The following is a 19,500-nucleotide window of genomic DNA, read 5'->3' on the forward strand; positions in this document are numbered from 1 at the left end:
TTTTTTTCTTAAAGAATGTGATTTACATTAGCAGCGCCATGCCATGTTGGCCCGTCGTAGTTCGTGATATTCTTAGCGTGCATTCTACCCTACCATAATAAGACGCGTTGACCATTAACGTGGAAATGCTATACTTATTTATTTATTAAAAGCTCCAAATGGGAGATTCTCTATTTTTTGTTACTGTAGTTTGACCAGTAATAGAATATCTCATAGTATTTTCTGATTCACGGACTCGTAATATTTCTTTGTATTAATAGTGTATCTATGTCATGCGATTTTGTTGAAAAAATACATAGGTACTTTAAATTACTTCTTGTTGAGGTTTCAAAAACCACTAAAAATTTTGAACTTAATTTTATAATATAATTAGGTATAATGTTGTTTTTTTTTAGTTCTTTCCAGCAGTGTTTTAATTTGGGGATACCTGGAGATGGTGAACCAATATCAAATTCGTTTTTCAGACACTATTTGAATTTAAAAGCTAGTACCATATTTTAAAAAAATGTAATAAATCAATAGTGCATTGTGCCTATCCAGATAATCTTTAGAAATTGTGTTGAACAAGTAATTCTTGAAAAGCATTTAGTGCATTTTTTTCATGTGGTAGGCTCAAACAATGAGTTTCAGTGTAAATTGCAGCAGTTTGTTTTTTTGCACCTTTTGTTATTTTCGATTTGAAATACAATCCCTTTATAATATTTATAGGTGTAATAAAATGTGTCTTGAAAAATTTGTTTTATTTACTGACAAATTGAATTAGTTACAAAATTGGATCATACAGGTGCATTCCCTGCTTGTCTGTGTAAAGAATTTCTGATTTGCTCAGTGACTTGGAATTTTGGTCCATGGCCGGGAACAATCCAGTCTGCTGCCTCTGCAATTTTGAGTCTATTCCTCATTTGCTGCACGGGGTCATCACTGCCAGCTTCCAACCAAACATTGGGATCTTCTATGTCTTCATATTTTTCAAAAAGATCCCCTAAAATAAATTCTTCATTAACTTCACTCTTGTTCAGTTAAGGTTTACTTTAAAAAATCTTAACTTTTTTTAATCATAAAATTTGTTAGGCTTCTTGAGATAACTGACCATTCAATATAGGCCTGGTGCTGCCTAGCAGTATCGGCACCCGCATACATACATCAGCACCAGCAACGGGGTAGGTAACACCTAGCAACGCTGCCTAGTAAGCAGTAGCTGTTGTGCTGGCAGAAGCGTGTGGGTGCAGCTACTAGTGCTGCCAACCCTCACTGCACACCACTGACTACATACCACATAATGCAACTCTTTGTCCCCCTTCAGTTGTAACAAGCACTGTCACATCAGCTAGTGTGTGTCCTGGAGTTGGAACAACTTTTACACTGTCATTTATACAATATTCTTCCCCTACAAAATTAAAAACAGGAGTTAATAAGTAATTCTAAATCAAAAAGCAATTGATAGTTAATCAAGATTGAACTACCTTTATCAAATGAATGCATATAATATTTATCTCTAAAGGACACACTGTAACCAACTATGTGCTTGGCATTCAAAAATAAATTGTTGTTGCCAATGTGATCAGAGTGGCCATGAGTAGACACAACATAATGAATTTTGTCTGGTGTCAAGTTATATTTCTGCAATGCTGTAAATAAAAAATCTTAATTAAAACAACTTAGAATCTACTATTAGTATCTATGTGTATGAATATAGGAAAAGCAACATTTTCTTTTATGAATATTAGTACTAGAGGACACCTTTGAGAACATTTTAAGATACTTGGTAGAAGAGAAGTGACTATATGCTAAACCATATAGTCATTGACAGTTCCATGCATTCTAATACTACTAAACTGAGCTTAACACATTCACTGCCACATGATTTCCACAGGTGCCACCGACGCACATGTACAATGTATGAATTTTTGTAACATGCATTTATAATATATGAATAATTATGACAGCGGCACTGTGCGAAGTTCCGAAAACGCATATTATATGCGTCGGTGGCAGTGAATGCGTTAATCACTTCTTAAATATTTTGGCCCTTACACTTCATTACAGTAAAAATAAGAAAATTTCGATTTGGGCCAGCTCTGAAACTGAACAATGAAAGGAGCTTCCAAGTACCTATTCACAAGGTCTGGGACTGGGTGTTCTAGTGCTTAGCGAGCAGTTTATAAGTCATAATTTAACCAGTGATAATTTTCTCTGAATCCCAGGCTGTCATGGTGTCAACAATAACGTTTTGGTTGCCTGTAATTAATATGCAGCTACAGTTCGCGATCATTTGATCTTTGTCGGTCATTATTGAGTAACCTTCATATAAAACATTAACATCACTCATATTTCTGTTCTTTAAATTATGCAATTGAGATAAAATGGGTCAACTTTTTCAAAGAAATTCTATCGAAAATCGTACAGCAACCTTAATAATTATTCGTAGATTGGCTGCTGCAAGTGCTAACGCAATCGAGCGAAATGTCAAAATTGACAATGACAAGACAGTTTTTTTTAAATTGATTCCCTTCCCTCGCGGTAAGCAGTCTTTCCAAACTGCATTGAAAAAATGCAAATGCAGTCATATCCACGGGTCATATCATTTCAATCCTGTTGATTCGGTTAATTGCTTGTATGTTCATTTAATTTATTTTATGTCGTACGTTAACTAACCAATTTGCATTGGTTACATTAGTTTACGATCGTCAGCATCGGCGTGATTGTATAATGCGTGCCAATTCGTGGAAACAGCAGCGCTACTCCGAAACTCGAAGTTCGTGTCAGAGGGACCGCACGACACGAACTTCGAGTTTCGGAGTAGCCCTGCTGGTTAAATAGTAACAAGTGTAAGTAAGGTATCACGACTTTACGACCAAGACGCGGTAGTGGTAGTGGTATTTAGTGTAAGCCAAGCTTGGCTTGCACTTTGAGGCCGCGGCCACATGAAATCGCTCGACGCTCGTTTCCAGAGTCAAATTTGGTCACGTGACATATAGCGATAAAGCTGGAAATGTTGAGCTCTTTGAGTATTTATCTAGAATTTTAGCTAAATACTCAAAGGTTGAGCTTTATCGCTGGAAAAAAACCTTTAATTTCGGTAAAAACACTGTTATTTATTGTAATAATACGGAAATAAACCTTTTACATAAAGCTAGGCTTTATTCAATTGTTCGCGCACTAAAACCTTTTTAGGCCATACACAGTGCAGGGGTGCTCTCTGGCACAGGACTTGTCAGTCTGGCTCAAGTCTTGTCATTGACATAAGTTTTTCATCCGCTCACGTGTTATATTCGTTATAAACCGCATCGCCAAATAAGAAGATTTCCTTCGACTCCGCATCACAAGACCCCCGCATCACATCATCGGCCGGAGCCCTAACCAGGTGAGTGCTTCTGCACTATTGGAAACTCCATTCGGCATAGCGCGCTCTCGGTCTTCCGCCACCCATAAAAATTGGCTATTTACACGCCATACCATAATTCTTGGTCCTTCGAACCGGATTGCTTCCCGGAACGAAATTATTCACCCGCTTCGCCTGTGACATAGCGTAATTTTTGGCTCTCACAATAGGCATAATTTTCAACCGCCATTTCTGTCATAATTTCTTCTGACATCTCATATAATTTTGAAACTAAATTTTATATTTTCGCGTTACATAATCATGGCGAAATCACCTTTAGAATCAAAATTATCCATTTTGAAAACCAAAGAGGAACGAATTTTACGCCGTTTCTCCATCTGCTTGATTTGTCGAAAAAAGTATCGACGCTCGATTCCGCAGTAACGAGAATTTCATGGCAGAATCCGAGACGATCGATGATTTTCGAGTAAATTTCGAAAAAATATTAGACGAAATAAATGTTATTTCAATGTCTCTGATCCTAAACATGAACCAGACTATGAGACTCTGGATACATTTGAGGACTTATACGCCCGCATTAAGCGCACTCGTGCTAATATTTCTAAAATAACCGCCCGCAAACGAGTTCGCCGTCTGCACCCGCGCCGCAAGTTAAAGGTCCAAATATTAAACTCCCGCCTATCGACCTTCCCTCCTTTGATGGTAGGACTGAAACTGGCCCATATTCTATGAGTCGTTTAAATCAAATATTCACATAACGACAGCTACTGACTCGCAACGCGTACAGTACCTCATGGGCAAATTGACCCATAGCGCTTTAAATATAACCGCAGGTTTGGTACCCACAGGAGAGACTTATTCATTATTTGGATAGTCTAGTAAATAAATACCAGGATAAACGCGCCTTGGGTACATACTACCTATAACATCTTGGACATTAAACAAGTTTGAATTCGCCCAGCAGTCTTAACAGCTTCATTGAAAGATATTCCGCGACTGTGGCCGCTCTAAAACATTGGACATTCCTGATCTCTCAGATTTCTTTTTCCTGCAGTGTGTTTTACGGAAAACTGACCAACAGACTTTACAAAGTTTCGAAATGTCTGTTCGTGACGTAACTATTCCCTCGTACGAGCAATATGTCACATTTATGCAGAGTCAAGTCAAAATTCTAGAACGGTCAGGCAATAATCCTTCAATGAATACTCCGCGAACCGCTTATAAACCCGCTGCCAATACACCGGCTCAACCCGCGCGTACTACTTACAAAACGTTTGTAGCTAGCAACGATGTTCCTTCTTCCAGCTCCGCAAATAACAAAACCTGTGTATTGTGCAATAATAATGATCACGTACAGTTATATAATTGTTCCAAATTCAAAATATGGTTTACCACAAGCTAGATTCGACTTTATTAAAAACAGCCGTGGCTGTGTAAATTGTTTAAGCATGTCACATACTCTACTCAATTGCAGCTCACGTAGCACTTGTAAGTTTTGTCAAAAACGTCACCATACGTTGTTACACTTTGGCAATAACAATAATAATTTTCAACCGCAAAAGTCTTTACCCGCAAAAGCGTATGTTAAATCTACACAGTTGTATACAAACGCTTTATCTTCGTCTGCCGCGCATGCGCCGACCGCCTCGTCTGGTGCAGCGTGCCCCGCGCGCAGCCTGCCGTGCCGCTCCCGCGCGAGCCAGCAGCTGATGCTGCGAGCATAGAACGCGACCCGCGCCGCCCGCAGCCGCTTGCTCCTGTACTCATCCGCCGCCTGACAGTGATCAAATCACGTCGCCGTCACATAACGTACCGACTACACTGCCGGTATATAACCCCGCAAACGCTTCAGTTTCTCTGAAAGTAGAGTCAAAACCGAATTCGACTATACTTCTGTCAACCGCTCAAGTTTACGCTAAACAAAACAATAGCGATAGTAAAATGATTATTAGATGCCTCATTGATAGTGGATCTCAAAATAATTTAATAACGCTCGATTGCTGTAAGTCACTAAATTTACCCATTATACCGCTGACTAATTCCTATATAAAGGGTGTTGGTTTAACTTCAAGACCAATTCACGGATATGTTACTTTAATATTGAATCCCGCATGTATCCAAATAATAAATACTACATACACGCTTTAGTGGTAGATTGTATAACCGACCAATTGCCCTCGCATTTTATTGAATATAATGAACATGACATGGCTTACCTTAATAATATACCGCTCGCAGACCTCACATGGAACATTCCAGGCTGCATTGATGTAGTGCTCGGTGTCCAGTTATTCCCGTATATTTATTTGGGGAATAGGGTAGATTCCGGCACTTGTGCTCCTCCCGCTTTTTTAACCGCCTTCGGTTATGTTCTAATGGGTGACTATCCTTGTAAGTCTGACCCTAGTAACGCTAATTCTTTCACCGCTCACGTGCTCAATGACCTCGAGTCGAGCCTAAATAAATTTTGGGAATTAGAAGAAATCCCATTCAAACGTCATTTAAGTCCAGAAGAGACTAAATGTGAAATTTATACACAACGTCTGTGTCCCGCAATGAGGAAGGTAGATACACTGTGGCCTTACCTTTCTGTAAAGATTCTTCAGAACTGGGGAATTCTCGTTCTGTTGCTCACCGTCGTCTGCTTTACTTGGAGAAGAAGTTCAAGCAAATGCCTACTCTTCGCGATTCCTATAATAAAGTCATCTCAGAATATATGCATAATGGTTATCTAACCGAAATACCCGAGTCTGAACTTACTGATGATGGTTACTATATCCCTCATCATGCTGTCATCCGCCCGGAAAAAGTAACGTCTCCTGTTAGGGTCGTTCTCGATGCCAGTGCTAAGACTCATTCAGGTATGTCACTTAATGACATATTGCACACTGGTCCTAATCTACAGGCTGATTTATTTTTGCTTTTACTGAACTTTCGTTTATTTCCAGTAGCTATGACGTCTGATATTAAACAAATGTATATGCAAATTTGTTTGCCTCCGCATGACTTCAAATTTGTCAAAATATTATTTCGCTTTTCCGAAAGCGAACCAATCCGCAGCTTCCAATTCACCCGCGTCCCTTTCGGACTTAAGTCGAGCCCTTTTATGGCTATGCGTACTGTCAAACAGTTATGCTCAGACGAAAGTCACCGCTTTCCTGATGCTGCAAGAGTGGCAAGCTCTCAGCTCTACATGGATGATCTAGTCCATTCATGTATTAATGATGAAACCGCAATGCGTTAATCGCAAGAATTAATCGCGCTATTCAAGTCTGGCGCATTTGACTTAGTCAAATGGTCAAGTAATTCGTCTGCACTCTTAGATAGTCTTCCCGACTCACACCATGCTTCTGTCAATTTTAACGACAAGCAAAATATTGCAAAGGTGTTAGGGTTGTCATGGAACCCACAAGTGACACTTTCTTTATAACTACGTCTCCGCCTGCTGGTGGGAAGTGCACCAAGCGAATAATTCTATCCACTGTAGCTCGCTTGTTTGATGTTCTTGGCTTAGTAGCTCCCGTTGTATTATACGCCAAATTATTAATTAAAGAACTTTGGCTTTGCAAGATCGACTGGGATGACACACCCCCTGAGCATATAATCAAATGCTACTCTATGCTAGTGCAAGAATTTCCGATGCTGTCAACATTAAAATTCCGCGTCACATTGGCGTTTCTGCTGACTGTACGGTCAACATTGTCGGATTTTCAGATGCCAGTCTCAATGGCTATGGATGTGTCATTTACTTGCATGTTACAGACCCAGCCGGTTATGTCACTGTAAGGCTACTCTGCTCAAAGTCAAAAGTGTCTCCCGCAAAAATAACTACACTTGCTCGTTTAGAGCTATGTGCCGCTCTCTTAATGTCCAAATTGATCAAAACTGTTCAGGACACATACTTTACTCGTACTCCGATTGCAGGGATATATGCTTTCACAGACTCAACAATTGCTCTTTCATGGATTAAATCATCTCCTCATAGATGGTCCATTTTGTTAGCAATCGTGTTGCTCAATGTCAAGAAAATGTTGCATCACAAAACTTCTATCACGTTGCCGGAGTTGACAACCCTAGTGATTGTTTGTCTCGCGGTATGCTACCATCACAATTAATATCTCATGATTTGTGGTGGAACGGACCTTCTTGGTTACGAAGCCCGCCTACTGCATGGCCTATTCAAAAATTCTGTCCCACAGAATTCGATAAGTTGCCTGAATGCAAATCTAATACTTTAACCGCAATTGTTCAAGCTGAATAGTACAGCACAATAATTTGCTCAACTTAAGATTAAAATAAGTTACTCGCATATTTTAATATACTTAGCTTTTAATTTGCCGCAAATATTAATTATTAAATATACCGCTCTTAAAACCGCTCCTTTTCTTAAATCGCTTTATTAACCGCTTTATTTGGTGTTATTTTACTTTGGTAAAGCCACCGCTCGCAATTATAATTTATTTTACCGCATCTCTATACAGCGTGTATACTCAATGACGCTACCGCTAAGTGCCATATCTTCGGATTAGCAAGTAGAAATTTTCGCGCTGTCATCGTTCATCAACCATTACCTCTCATATTTCGTTTTCTAGAATTTTTTTACCGTACAACGGCAAAACCTACTAGACACTGGCAAAATTGTCCTCCAATGGACAGAGCCATATTTTTCTAAGAAATCTAATCTAAGTAGAAATTTAATTCCCGCGCATTTTTTTAATGTTTACACCGCGCCAGTGTTTTACCCGCTACTGATTTGTCTAACGAGTGCTGAAATACCTGCACACGTTGCAAGTCAGAAATAAATGGTATACCCAAGACCATCCCATCAAAGTAGGGACGGTTGTGTTAATGGGTGATGACAATGTTCCCCCGCTTCACTGGCCCTTGGGTGTTGTGACAGATGTCTATCCAGGGTCTGATAACGTGGTTCGTGTAGCCATGATAAGAACTGCTAAAGGATCATTTAAGCGTCCTGTCGTAAAATTGTATCCTCTACCTTCACAGTAGATTAGAACATTTCATTTTCCTACTTCACCGCACCGCACCGCATCATACCTCACCGCACCTCATACTCATTGAAATTCTCCGCATTTCAAGGCCGGGAGCATGTTCGCGCACTAAAACCTTTTTAGGCCATACACAGTGCAGGGGTGCTCTCTGGCACAGGACTTGTCAGTCTGGCTCAAGTCTTGTCGTTGACATAAGTTTTTTCATCCGCTCACGTGTTATATTCGTTATAAACCGCATCGCCAAATAAGAAGATTTCCTTCGACTCCGCATCACAAGACCCCCGCATCACATCATCGGCCGGAGCCCTAACCAGGTGAGTGCTTCTGCACTATTGGAAACTCCATTTGGCATAGCGCGCTCTCGGTCTTCCGCCACCCATAAAAATTGGCTATTTACACGCCATACCATAATTAGAAATTATACATGACACAAGTTGACAGCTTGACATAATTCATAGTGGTAATAATATAAAGTACATAGAGTTCAGCGATGTGCATAAGGACTCTTTGAATCAGCAAAGAGTCGATATCATATCATTTATTTTAATCATTCACTCTAATTTCTTTGTACCACTACCACAACTGCTACAAAACGAGATTAAGAAATCAGCGTCCAAGGCCAAGATCAATCCTGCAAGAAGCCATCTTGTCGCTACTTTTTTGAGTTGCGCGAAATTCAAAATCACCTTCAACATGGGGTCACATGACCAGATTTATCGCTGCAAGCTGCAATCGAGCGACGAGCAACTGCATGTGGGGCACCTTAATTAAAGATTTGTTTGGTAGACACTAGATTCAAGGTATTTGATGTTTGTGATATCTGAACGTACTGCAAGCGCGAAGCTATAAAAAAAAAAAAAAAAAAACGTACTGCAACAGCTGTCAACGTCATTTCATTCCATCCATCCATCCATGGCATGGCCCCGCCTCCCTCCCTATCAATTCCCTCCCGCGGCGTTCTCAGCTGTCTCTGCCGGTTATTTTTAGGTTAAAATTCTAAAATAAATTCGTGAAGCTAGCAGAGGTGCTCACATGTACGTAGGTTATTTTAAAATTTTCAACGTGCGCATATTATCTTTATTTAAGAAAATTGCGCATTTGGTAGTGTTGTACGTCTCGTGCCCCAAATTTATTCGAATGTATGTGTTCTTTGTTTACTCAGGGTTATGAAACAATAAGAGAATCTCTGTCGCTTGCGGAGCGCCAGATTAAAGTGAACCATGTCGGGGATGTACAACCAAGGAAACGTAAAGATAAAAAGAGGAAAAAAGGTAAGTCTTCCTAGTAGGGGCTTAATTGTTGAATGAATTGTTTATAATTGGTGTCCCATTTGTATTAAAGATGATTTGGGAGTAAATGAGCCGCGCGGGACGTCGGCAGCGCTGGGAGAGGGCGACTCCTTCATGCACTCGCACCACGATCACGGAACTGGCGGTCATTGGTGCGCCAAAGTCATATTCTTCTCGCTGCTGGCCATTCTCGTCGCGCTCATTGGACTCATTATACTAGAAAACCGAGGCCTTTCTGAATGTAAGTCATTGTTGTTATGCTAATGTACTGTAAAACTATTGTTGTTCATACAAATGCCAAGTTCTGTAGTTTTGTTAGCAATCAATTTTATGCTTTCTTATTCCAAGTACCTACATAAACCTCAGGTTTATTTAACTGATGAAAAATATATCTGAACACAAAATTATATTTTGACCTCTAAAATTATGTGCATCGTTTATGATAGTGGCAAGTGTTCATATGTAGGTACCTATTCCATTTTCATGAAACTAAATTCTAGATGGCAGTTGTAGCAACGTAACTTCTTGTCCTGTTATTATACTAAACATATTTTTATAGCTATGAATGTGTTTATTCCATATTTATTTACTTTTGTTTATGAATCAACTTTTAACTATATATTTTTGAAACACTAAGGGGCGGTTTCACCATCCATTGATTAGCGTTAACTGGCGGTTAGGTGTGATGCCGTCTCTATTTGTTTTGTTTGAATAGACGGAGATGGCATCACATTTAACCGTCGGTTAACGCTAATCAATGGATGGTGAAACAGCCCCTAAATGTAGATTGCTGACTCCTTCATTGTTGTATTATATATTCTAATTATCTATATAAAAAAATGTCATTAGTGGAAGCAAATGCCGTGCAGTCACAGTACTCTGGAGTTCTCGAAGGTTGGCTGGAAGATGCTCCCGAGGATGATCACCATGACACACATACACTGGAGCTAAATCATCATGTAAGTCATTGATTCTTATTACATTTTACTGACAATTTCAATTATCATTATTATCTTTATTGTATAACCTTATAGAAAAGGATCATCACTTTTATTTATTTATATTATTGGGCACATTTGCTGTAAGTATTCTATAAACTATAATTCTGTATATTTTGTTTACAATATTACACAAATTGCCAATTAGGATGATGAAGATGATGCAGAACATGGTGAGGAAATAGAACATAGTGATGAAGTAGAGGGTGATGACCATGATGATGATGAAGAAGAACACGATGATGATGATGAAACCATGATGATGAAGACGATGATGATGATGTAAGCCCTGAAGATGAAGAGAACACTCAAGATTATGAAGATGAGGCTCAAGATGGTGGTGATGATGATGAAGAATCGCAAGACAACGAAGATGGTAGTCAAGAGCTTGATTTAGAAGCCAATGATGAGGTGAAAAATAATATGTTACTACTGACATTTTTAACAAGTGTTGCTTAGTTACTAACAACAGAATTAAAGATTTTTATTTTGAAATTCAAATACCAAAAGCGTTGGTAATTTATACTTTAGCGTCATTTAGAAATGTCACGTCATATTTGTATTTAAATAACAGGATGAAGAACTCACATATAGAAAGTATTATCATGGAAATGAAGCGGAACCTGATGATGATGATGATGACGACGATGAAGAAGATGAAAATGAAATCGCGGAAAACAATGATGATGACGACGATGACGAAGATGAAAATGAAACCGCAGAAAACAATGATGATGACGATGAAGATGAAAATGAAAAATTAAGTACTGAAGCTGATCAAGATAATGATGACGATGATGATCAAAATAACAATCGAAGTCTAGAAAACGATGATCAAGAAAATGAAGGCGACGACGACAACGAAGACAATGACCCTAATAATGAAGCAGAGAGTGAAGAAAATAACAATAAGGTGCAATATTGGAATGACAATTTGAGTTCAAAATTTAACAAACTATGATTGGCACTAACAAGCTTCTACCTAAACCTTTAAAATATACAACTGGTTTTGGTTCGAATGATATAATTTTAACAGATTAAGAGCATTTTTATGTAATGTGTAGAGCTTTTGACCAGCCAGTTTGACTGTATTTATGATTTGGCGTTAAGCTACAAAGAACTGCATAATGCTTATAAGTGTTTTTTTATTTTCTTATAACTTTCCTCTTTTATTGTTTTTGCTCTGCCACTTTTCTTACAGATAAGTTGTAATTAGTTAAATACTTAATAACTTCAATGGTGCCAGTGTATTATTTTTACCTTAAAGAGGCTGGCATGGTCACTCAAATGTACAGTTCCCAGAAATTCCTTTACCACCCTAAGGTTCAATATTGTTTGTAGTTTTTAAAACATCAAAGTCTAATTTCACTTACAGGACAATATGAACATCAGCCTAATTGTATTTTTCTTATGCAGAAACTGTCATAAACAATAGTAAAGCACCTACTTGGTCCACTATACAGGATGCTGATGTCTGTAACTTTGCCTGTATCTTGTGAGAACCTTTCCCACACACTTTCTCACTCTTTCCCAGGTTAAGTGTTAATCAGGCATAAAATAGCTTTCTATTAGCTAAAAAGTTTTCAAAATCAGTACATTAGCTTCAGAGATTACTTCTTTTTTTTTTCATTTTATTTTAATAAATATTAGTATACATCAATAATAAGTTAATCACCATTAGTCTACAATCTAGGCGAATAATAACCTGAATATTTCCCCAATATAATAGGATCAGGTCTTGATACTAAACTTTTATATAATGTTTATAGGACGAAGAAGAACACGATGAGGGAGAAAACGAAGACACATCATTAGAAGTGGAGAAGATCGAACAGGAAGCCTCTGAAGAAGAAGAACCAATTTCTGCTGAGCTTCCCACTCTGCCAGAGCCTGCAGACAATGACGATGACAACAAACCTCAAGGTAAAATCCAGAGCTTACAGTTGATCAGTGGATAAAATGCTGTGCATTTTGGCTTCAGAAACAATTTTTGTGTCATTTCGTTAGGGTCTAAATTGAACTGCGTTGATTGTGTGGGATGGAATATAAACTGCCATTACTAGATATTAGAATCGTTCTCGCATTTTTCGCATGTGATTAATGAGTGGGATAAATTTGTTCTTGTTTGTTGCAGATTCCGTGGAAGACGAAGCTCCTGAGGTGGATGATGATGATCAATCCAATGAACCCGATGACGACTTCTTGGAAGTGGACGATGATGAGCCTCCAGTAGAACGCATCACGGCACCAGCTGGCAAACCTTTTGCTGAGGTAAATTTATGAAACTGCTCAACTTTTTGGGCCAAATGGATGTTACAAAAATCTCTTAAATCTGAATCGGAAATCTCTGGCGCTTCTTATATTTGTAGCCTTGTCACTTGTCCCTAAAGTTTGCTTGTACTTAGCCTAGAGTTAGGCAGCTAGGATCTAGAAGAAATGCTCGGACTAATTTATCAGTGATAAAATGGTAATAGCAGTACCTATATTTTTGTGAACCATAAACCCCAAGATAGAGGTTACCTGATCTGTTCTTTAGAAAAAATTTGATTAATAAATGAAATATATATAAATTGCAAATTAAGATTTAACCTTGAATGTATATATGTAATTTAGAATCCAATGGAATTAGGCAATCGTGTAAACAAAGCAATTTTTCACGATTACTCCATAGTTACTTACATTTGAACGCCAATCCCGATCGTATTCACATCTCAATGAACCCACCACTGTTCAATATAGTAACAATCATTGTATCATTAAATAATTGTGTAAATATTTTTATTTTATAGATTTAATTGGAAGACGAAAATTCGTTATATTTGTCAAATTGACATGATCATCTTTTACTCAACGAAGTCTGTTTAGTCTCTGGATTTTAGTGATGTACCTACAAGATTAATTATTTGATTGAACCAACCTTTCTTTTAAGAATTACCATTCCTGAGATATCGCGATTCTAAAAGTTGAAGGAGTCACGTTCTACATGATAGTACATTTATGCCACATACAGGATGACTGGTAATTTCAAGTAACAGCATTTGTCAATATTCAATAGGTTCATAGCAAATTGGCTTTCTGTATGCGGTCGGTGTATACCGCATACACCCGCCTTCAGGACGGCACATTGTAATAACGTCATATATGGTCTGCTATGATTATTTTTAAAGTAGGAACTAAATAGTACATTTTGAGTATTTTTTTTGTATACTTGTATTTTTGTATTTATAATGGTACTCCCGCCATTCTGACTCTTTTCTCCATAGGACAGAACTCAGAAGCTATTTATAAAAAAAAGTGATTATATATAAATACTTGTATGTTCATTTCGCTACTATTTTATCATAACTATAAACATACAAATAAGTACTTAAATAATGAAATATGGATAAAATTTAAAATAATTATTCACTACTGATTGAAGTATCTTAGTGCATTGGTGCAATAACATCACTAGGGCCATAGACAAGTTGGTGTCAATGTCAGTTACCACATTTGTTTACCAGATTGCTTAATTATTGGATTCGAATATAGAAATATCCAAATTCTTTTTTACCTAGGAAGAAGAAGAAGAGACGTCATCAGAGAAGCCAGCAGACACGTTAGCTGAAGAAGAGGAGTACGAGAAACGACAGGAAGAACTCCGAAGGGAGGAGGCACAGGCCTCACACAGTAAGTAAATTGTCTCTTTATTAGTTGTGACGCTTCTCCTTACTGCTTTCAATATCAAGGCACATTATCAAAAAATCTGATAGAAATGTGCTCTACCTTCACATGATAGGGACAGGGGCAGAAGCGCATCTGCAAAAAAAACTCATAATGTGTGCCAGAGCCTACGAATAAATAATAAGTCAGGAAGCGTAACTCAGAACAAGTTCCACACAAAAAGTGGCCATATCTAAAACCAAAACGACTTATGAATCAAATACGAATCAATTTCAAGGTTGCAAATATACGTTCTTGTTGATTGGTTAAAATTCAGAAACAAAGCAGGGATTGGTTGGCTCGCGTGATGCAACGTCAGATGGCGTTCAGACGGATCACTTCATATATCTAACGTTTCAATGACGTATCATAAATTGATAATGACAGCTTGTTTTTTAAGTGACTAAAAGGAAAAGGAGGAGGTTATCAATTCGGTTGTATTTTTTTGGCTGTTACCTCAAAACTCCGTCATTTATGAACCGTTTTGATAAAAAAAAAATTCGTTTGTATAGGTATACCTCTAATTATGTCCCATAGGCACAAAATCATGATTTGATGATTGGATCCTAAGGAAAACGAGGGAACTCTTAAAATATTGTAGGGACGCCTCTGGTAATTTGGATATATTTAGTAGTGACTCGTGCATTTGCTCTTGACGAAGTGGAACTAATGATAAAGACATGTGAAGACCACAGGTGACCACCGGAGTTAGGTACTACTCAATAACATGTAGTTCACGGCTTTAAATTCAATACTCCTCGTAATGCATATGGTGAAATTAAACTCTTGAATAATGAACGTCTCTGCATCGGAAAAAGCAATCTTTGAAGAAAGTATGAAGAGGGGTGAGGAAACTGTCATTTACATTATGTGAGCCATAGACCACAGACTTGATTTTGCATAATAATGACCATTTCGAACTGACGATGAGTTTGAAATTTTTTGAATAAAAATCTAATTTTACGATTATTTACTTGTGGAAAGTGATCCCTGGACATTTTAATTTTGCATTGTTCCTGCTCCACTTCATAACACACGTTGGCATGATAATTTAGTGTTGTTCACAATCAAAAATTCGAAAATTTGACGTGAGCTCACTAAACTTGCAAAATAAATGTCAGTCAAAATTAAATGACGCGCATGCGCACATTAGCGCAGGACATGCTTAGGACACGGTATGCGTGCTTTAGCGCAGTTACAATTCCTGACTTATTATTTGTTCGTAGGCCAGAACCAAGGCGCTGCTTGGGTAATTACCTTAAAACTGTTTAAAAAGAGATGGAGAAGTCAACATTTTAAATTTTTGCAGACAGCAACTTTCTGCACATTGATTTCATGGGTAAACATGAAGAGAGCATGAACCACTGCTCTAAAAAAATCAATGAGAATTATATCTTATTCAAATAAAACTATTTTGCAAGCTTTCGAACAAGCAGCTGGAAAGCATGTGTAATATTAAACAAATCTGACATTAACGCATAGACTGCTTGCATGAATGTGTCTTTGTTCCCAGTTTATCAGCATTTAAATTATTTGCGATCGCATACGCCTGCTTTTCCAATCTTACCTGATTGAAATAAAAGCTACTATACAAATCAGACATAAACGCATAGACTGTTTGCATGAATGTACTTTGGTTCCGGGTTTAACAGCATTTACATATATCATTTACGACTAAGAAGCCTGCTTGTCCAATCTTACCTGATAGAAATAAAAGCTAATTATTAATTTGAATACGCACTTAACCTAATATAATAAAAATTTGATCTTACTCAAAGCAATGTACGTAAAATTTTAACTAGTTATATGCAAAAACATACAAAATAAAGATTAATTATATAATATGTTTTATTTTGCCCCTTATACTTGCTTGTCATTCGCACTTCGGTTTTATTTTTCTTTCGACTCACGGAAAACATGCATTCTTATTCTTATAGCCCGTTTAATTAAAGTTGCTTACTTTACACACCTGTTTATTGTTAATTAGTGTAATAAAGACACACCTTGTTTAAAAATTCTAAAAAATGTGTTGTAGCTTTGCTGAACTACAGTAGGTACTGAAAACATTTGGAAAACTAATCATCAGAAAGGTTACGCGATATATATTAATCAAATCATTCGGGTTTTTATTTTCGTAGCAATATTGATAATAACCCTGAGATGAAATAACGTCATTTTGTTAACTACTCTACAAACTTCGGTCTGATTTGATAAAGTGCCAAGCTTTAATACTATAATTAAAATGCATAATCAATTCCAGTTCTCAGATCATGCAGCTGTTTACAATAATTATGATTGTCTGTATGTGTTTGTATTGCTGCCAGGCATTACTTCTATAAAACCCTTTATAATAAGATAATCGTACTGTTACAAAACTAAATTACACATTGATGTTGTCCTTAATTGCGTTTTTTCGGTGTATGCTTACTTGTGATTGGCTGAATACGTGTTAGGCTTATAGGAATGCTATACCTAAACTTGCCTTACGGATTGCGACAGGCATGTCATAAGTACATAGTCATAACCATAACAGACAGAAGAATTAGACATACGGCATAAGACCTCATTTCAACGACTTAGCTAATTCGATACAGTGTCAGGCATTATCTCAGTCGTTTATCTCCAGCAGTACTTCCTAACCTGTTTTTGAGCAGGGCTCATTTTGGTTTCATTCATTAGCAGGCTAAATACAAGGTTAAATATAAATATATATATATAATAATAATAATATATGTAATATCATTCGCTTTTCACTGGCGCACTCTTCAAAATACTGGCGATTTGTCAGTATTCTGCATCTGTATAAATAAAGTAAGACTGACAATGCACCCAAAATATTTTTGCAAATAAGCAAATCTGTCGATCTTGACACCATATTTATTTCGTGTTAGTAAAAAATATCAATTTTTGACTAATAATTTTCAATTTAATCCCTTTGTGGAAATAAACTATTTCTTTCCGAATTGAAGTGAAGAATGAGCAAAATATAATTTCACACTGTTTGTTTTCACCCCCTTTTTCGGCCACCTGCTCTTATTCGTATCCATCGGTTTTGTGTCGTACGGTATATAATACGAGGTTTGGCAAGTGACGATTTTGTTTTACTCGGTTGGCAAGGGGTTTTTAAACGTATGGGGCGTGTGTTGCAGTGTGGCTGAAACTGACGGTGGGGGGAGCCCTGCTGGTCGCCACGCACGCCATCGTACGCCGCGCCACCGCCTCGAGTGGTGCGTACAAATACATTAAGTAAATATCAAACTTTCATGCTCTGCGGTATATTCCCTAATCCTAAGAAGCAATTTTGCACAACAGATGAGCCAACCGAACAGCACGTTCGTAGAGAAGAAACACCCATAGACCGACGCATGACACTGATTCCGGAAGAACCGCCTGAATCTGGTAGGGTATTAGACATTTGCCATGCTAGATTATCGCATTCGCCAGAAATTTACACAGATTTCTTTACACAGTTCCGATAAAAAAGGTGACGCAAGAGAGCACACAACATATACCTTCTATCGTAAAATCGCCACCGACTTTCGAGGAAAGTGAGGAGGAAGTGGAAGAAGAAGAAGACGAACAAGAGGAACCCGTTGTTTTTAAAGTAAGTACAAATTGCAATGTAGAACTATAAAAATAACATATCGAATACATTAAAGTGATGAACGAGTACTTATAGGTAACATTTCACTTCAGGTCACTCAAGCTGCTCAATCGGAGAAGCAAGAAGAAAAGCAGGAAATGTACAGTGATGAGGAAGATGCAGAAGACGATGAAGTTGAAGTTGAAGAAGAGAAAGTGATAGAGCAGAAAGCAGTTCCTCAAGTTGCTAAACCACCTACTCCAGAACCAGACGATGATGTTCCTGACGATGTTGAAATAATTGAAGACGAGGAAATCGAAGAAGAAGCTGAAGAAGATGAGGAAGAAATATCCGATGTCGATGACGAAGAATTACTTACACGTCTTGAAGCTAAATACGGCCGTCTCCCGGAGCCAGAAAGACCGCAGAGACGTAGTAAACACAACATTGTTTTTGTGTTTGCACACCTGTTACATGCCTTTGCTAACGGAATGAAATCTTTATTAATCGCCTAACATTCTGAGCATGACTATGACTAACCTAATGTGAGTTGTTATCTTGCTCTTGATTTAGTTTTTTTTTATACAAGTGTGCCTACTTTTTTGGCGATATATTGATTTGTAACAAACAACACTTTTGTGCTGGTCACTACTTGCTGTCGACGTGGGAAACATTAATAATGGAGCTAATTTCTTTGCAGAGGATGGTGGCAACAGTATAGAAGACGAGTGGCCCGGCGAGCCTAGCGACGCATATTGGCGTAGTCAGCTCGATCAGGCTGAGCAAGAGTTCAACCAGGTAACTATGAAAGTTAATTAAGTACTTACCTATTTATACCGGATTAGGTCATCACATCAGAAAACAAAAATAAACAAGTCAAGTGGCTTCTGAGTAACATCTGTTATGCAAAAATCCAAATTCACGTCATAATCGACTAGGATTCGAATCAGAGAGGATCATCAGCCATCCTCACATGTTTAATTAATGGATGAAAAGTATTGTATATCACATTTAAGGCCTGTTTCGCCACTTGTCGACTAACTTTGAGTGACGGATATCAGTGATGCCGTCTCTGTCTGTTTTGTCCAAATAAATAAAGACGGCATTACTTTTATCTTACTTAAAGTTAGTCGACAAGTGGTGAAACAGGCCCTTAGTATGTTAAAAAAATATGTTACAAGTGGTCGGCTAAAAATTCCTGGCCATTAACTACTATGATTAATTAAAATTTTCTTTTTTTACCAAAACCCCACTCTTGCTTCTTCATCCACTCCTTGCTCCTCATCAACAGTCCACTCAAAGTTTGACTGGTAGAGATCCCTGAAAGGGATAAGTCCGCCTTTGTACAAGTATCCCAAAGTTTGTCAATTTTATTTTGTTTGTTTTCTTTTGTTCACTGGACCTAGTGAAAAGGGGGGTTAAGTCTGCAGAAATTACACAGCTATTTTCTATTTCATGTGTAAAGGGGTTTAAGTCGAAATCAGCTGTTCAACTTCTGCAGAATTAACCCCTTTTTCACTAGGGCCCTACCTATATGTATGTATGTATGTAAACTCTTTATAATAATACATACATA

General features: G+C 37.7%; 2 protein-coding genes across 4 annotated transcripts in view; one reads left to right on the top strand and one right to left on the bottom strand.

The window, feature by feature from the left end:
- Positions 1-723: 723 nt before the first annotated feature.
- Positions 724-2,750, bottom strand: LOC141438018 (metallo-beta-lactamase domain-containing protein 1). Of its 3 annotated transcripts, none has more exons than XM_074101641.1 (5): positions 2,656-2,750; positions 2,179-2,238; positions 1,464-1,628; positions 1,274-1,387; positions 724-982 (listed from the first exon to the last, which is right to left on the bottom strand). In XM_074101641.1, the coding sequence occupies exons 1-5, from the start codon at positions 2,663-2,665 to the stop codon at positions 777-779; spliced, it is 555 nt and encodes a 184-aa protein (XP_073957742.1). In that variant the 5' UTR covers positions 2,666-2,750; the 3' UTR covers positions 724-776. The 3 variants fall into 3 exon arrangements, with proteins under 3 accessions (XP_073957742.1, XP_073957743.1, XP_073957741.1); XM_074101642.1 differs by lacking the exon at positions 2,656-2,750 and adding an exon at positions 2,411-2,628; XM_074101640.1 differs by lacking the exon at positions 2,656-2,750 and having other exon boundaries at positions 2,179-2,628.
- Positions 2,751-9,398: 6,648 nt separating this feature from the next.
- The window catches only part of LOC141438485 (uncharacterized), a 27,764-nt gene continuing 17,662 nt past the window's right edge, over positions 9,399-19,500 (top strand). The window contains 13 exon segments of the mRNA XM_074102381.1: positions 9,399-9,623; positions 9,694-9,882; positions 10,491-10,600; positions 10,788-10,802; positions 11,214-11,552; positions 12,409-12,562; positions 12,774-12,910; positions 14,197-14,308; positions 17,491-17,568; positions 17,654-17,740; positions 17,812-17,945; positions 18,038-18,359; positions 18,625-18,722. Coding sequence (XP_073958482.1) covers positions 9,494-9,623; positions 9,694-9,882; positions 10,491-10,600; positions 10,788-10,802; positions 11,214-11,552; positions 12,409-12,562; positions 12,774-12,910; positions 14,197-14,308; positions 17,491-17,568; positions 17,654-17,740; positions 17,812-17,945; positions 18,038-18,359; positions 18,625-18,722 — 1,905 coding nt within the window. The 5' untranslated portion in view covers positions 9,399-9,493.

This window comes from Choristoneura fumiferana, chromosome 18 (assembly GCF_025370935.1).
Source record: "Choristoneura fumiferana chromosome 18, NRCan_CFum_1, whole genome shotgun sequence".
In the NCBI taxonomy this organism is placed as follows: Eukaryota; Metazoa; Arthropoda; class Insecta; order Lepidoptera; family Tortricidae; genus Choristoneura; species Choristoneura fumiferana.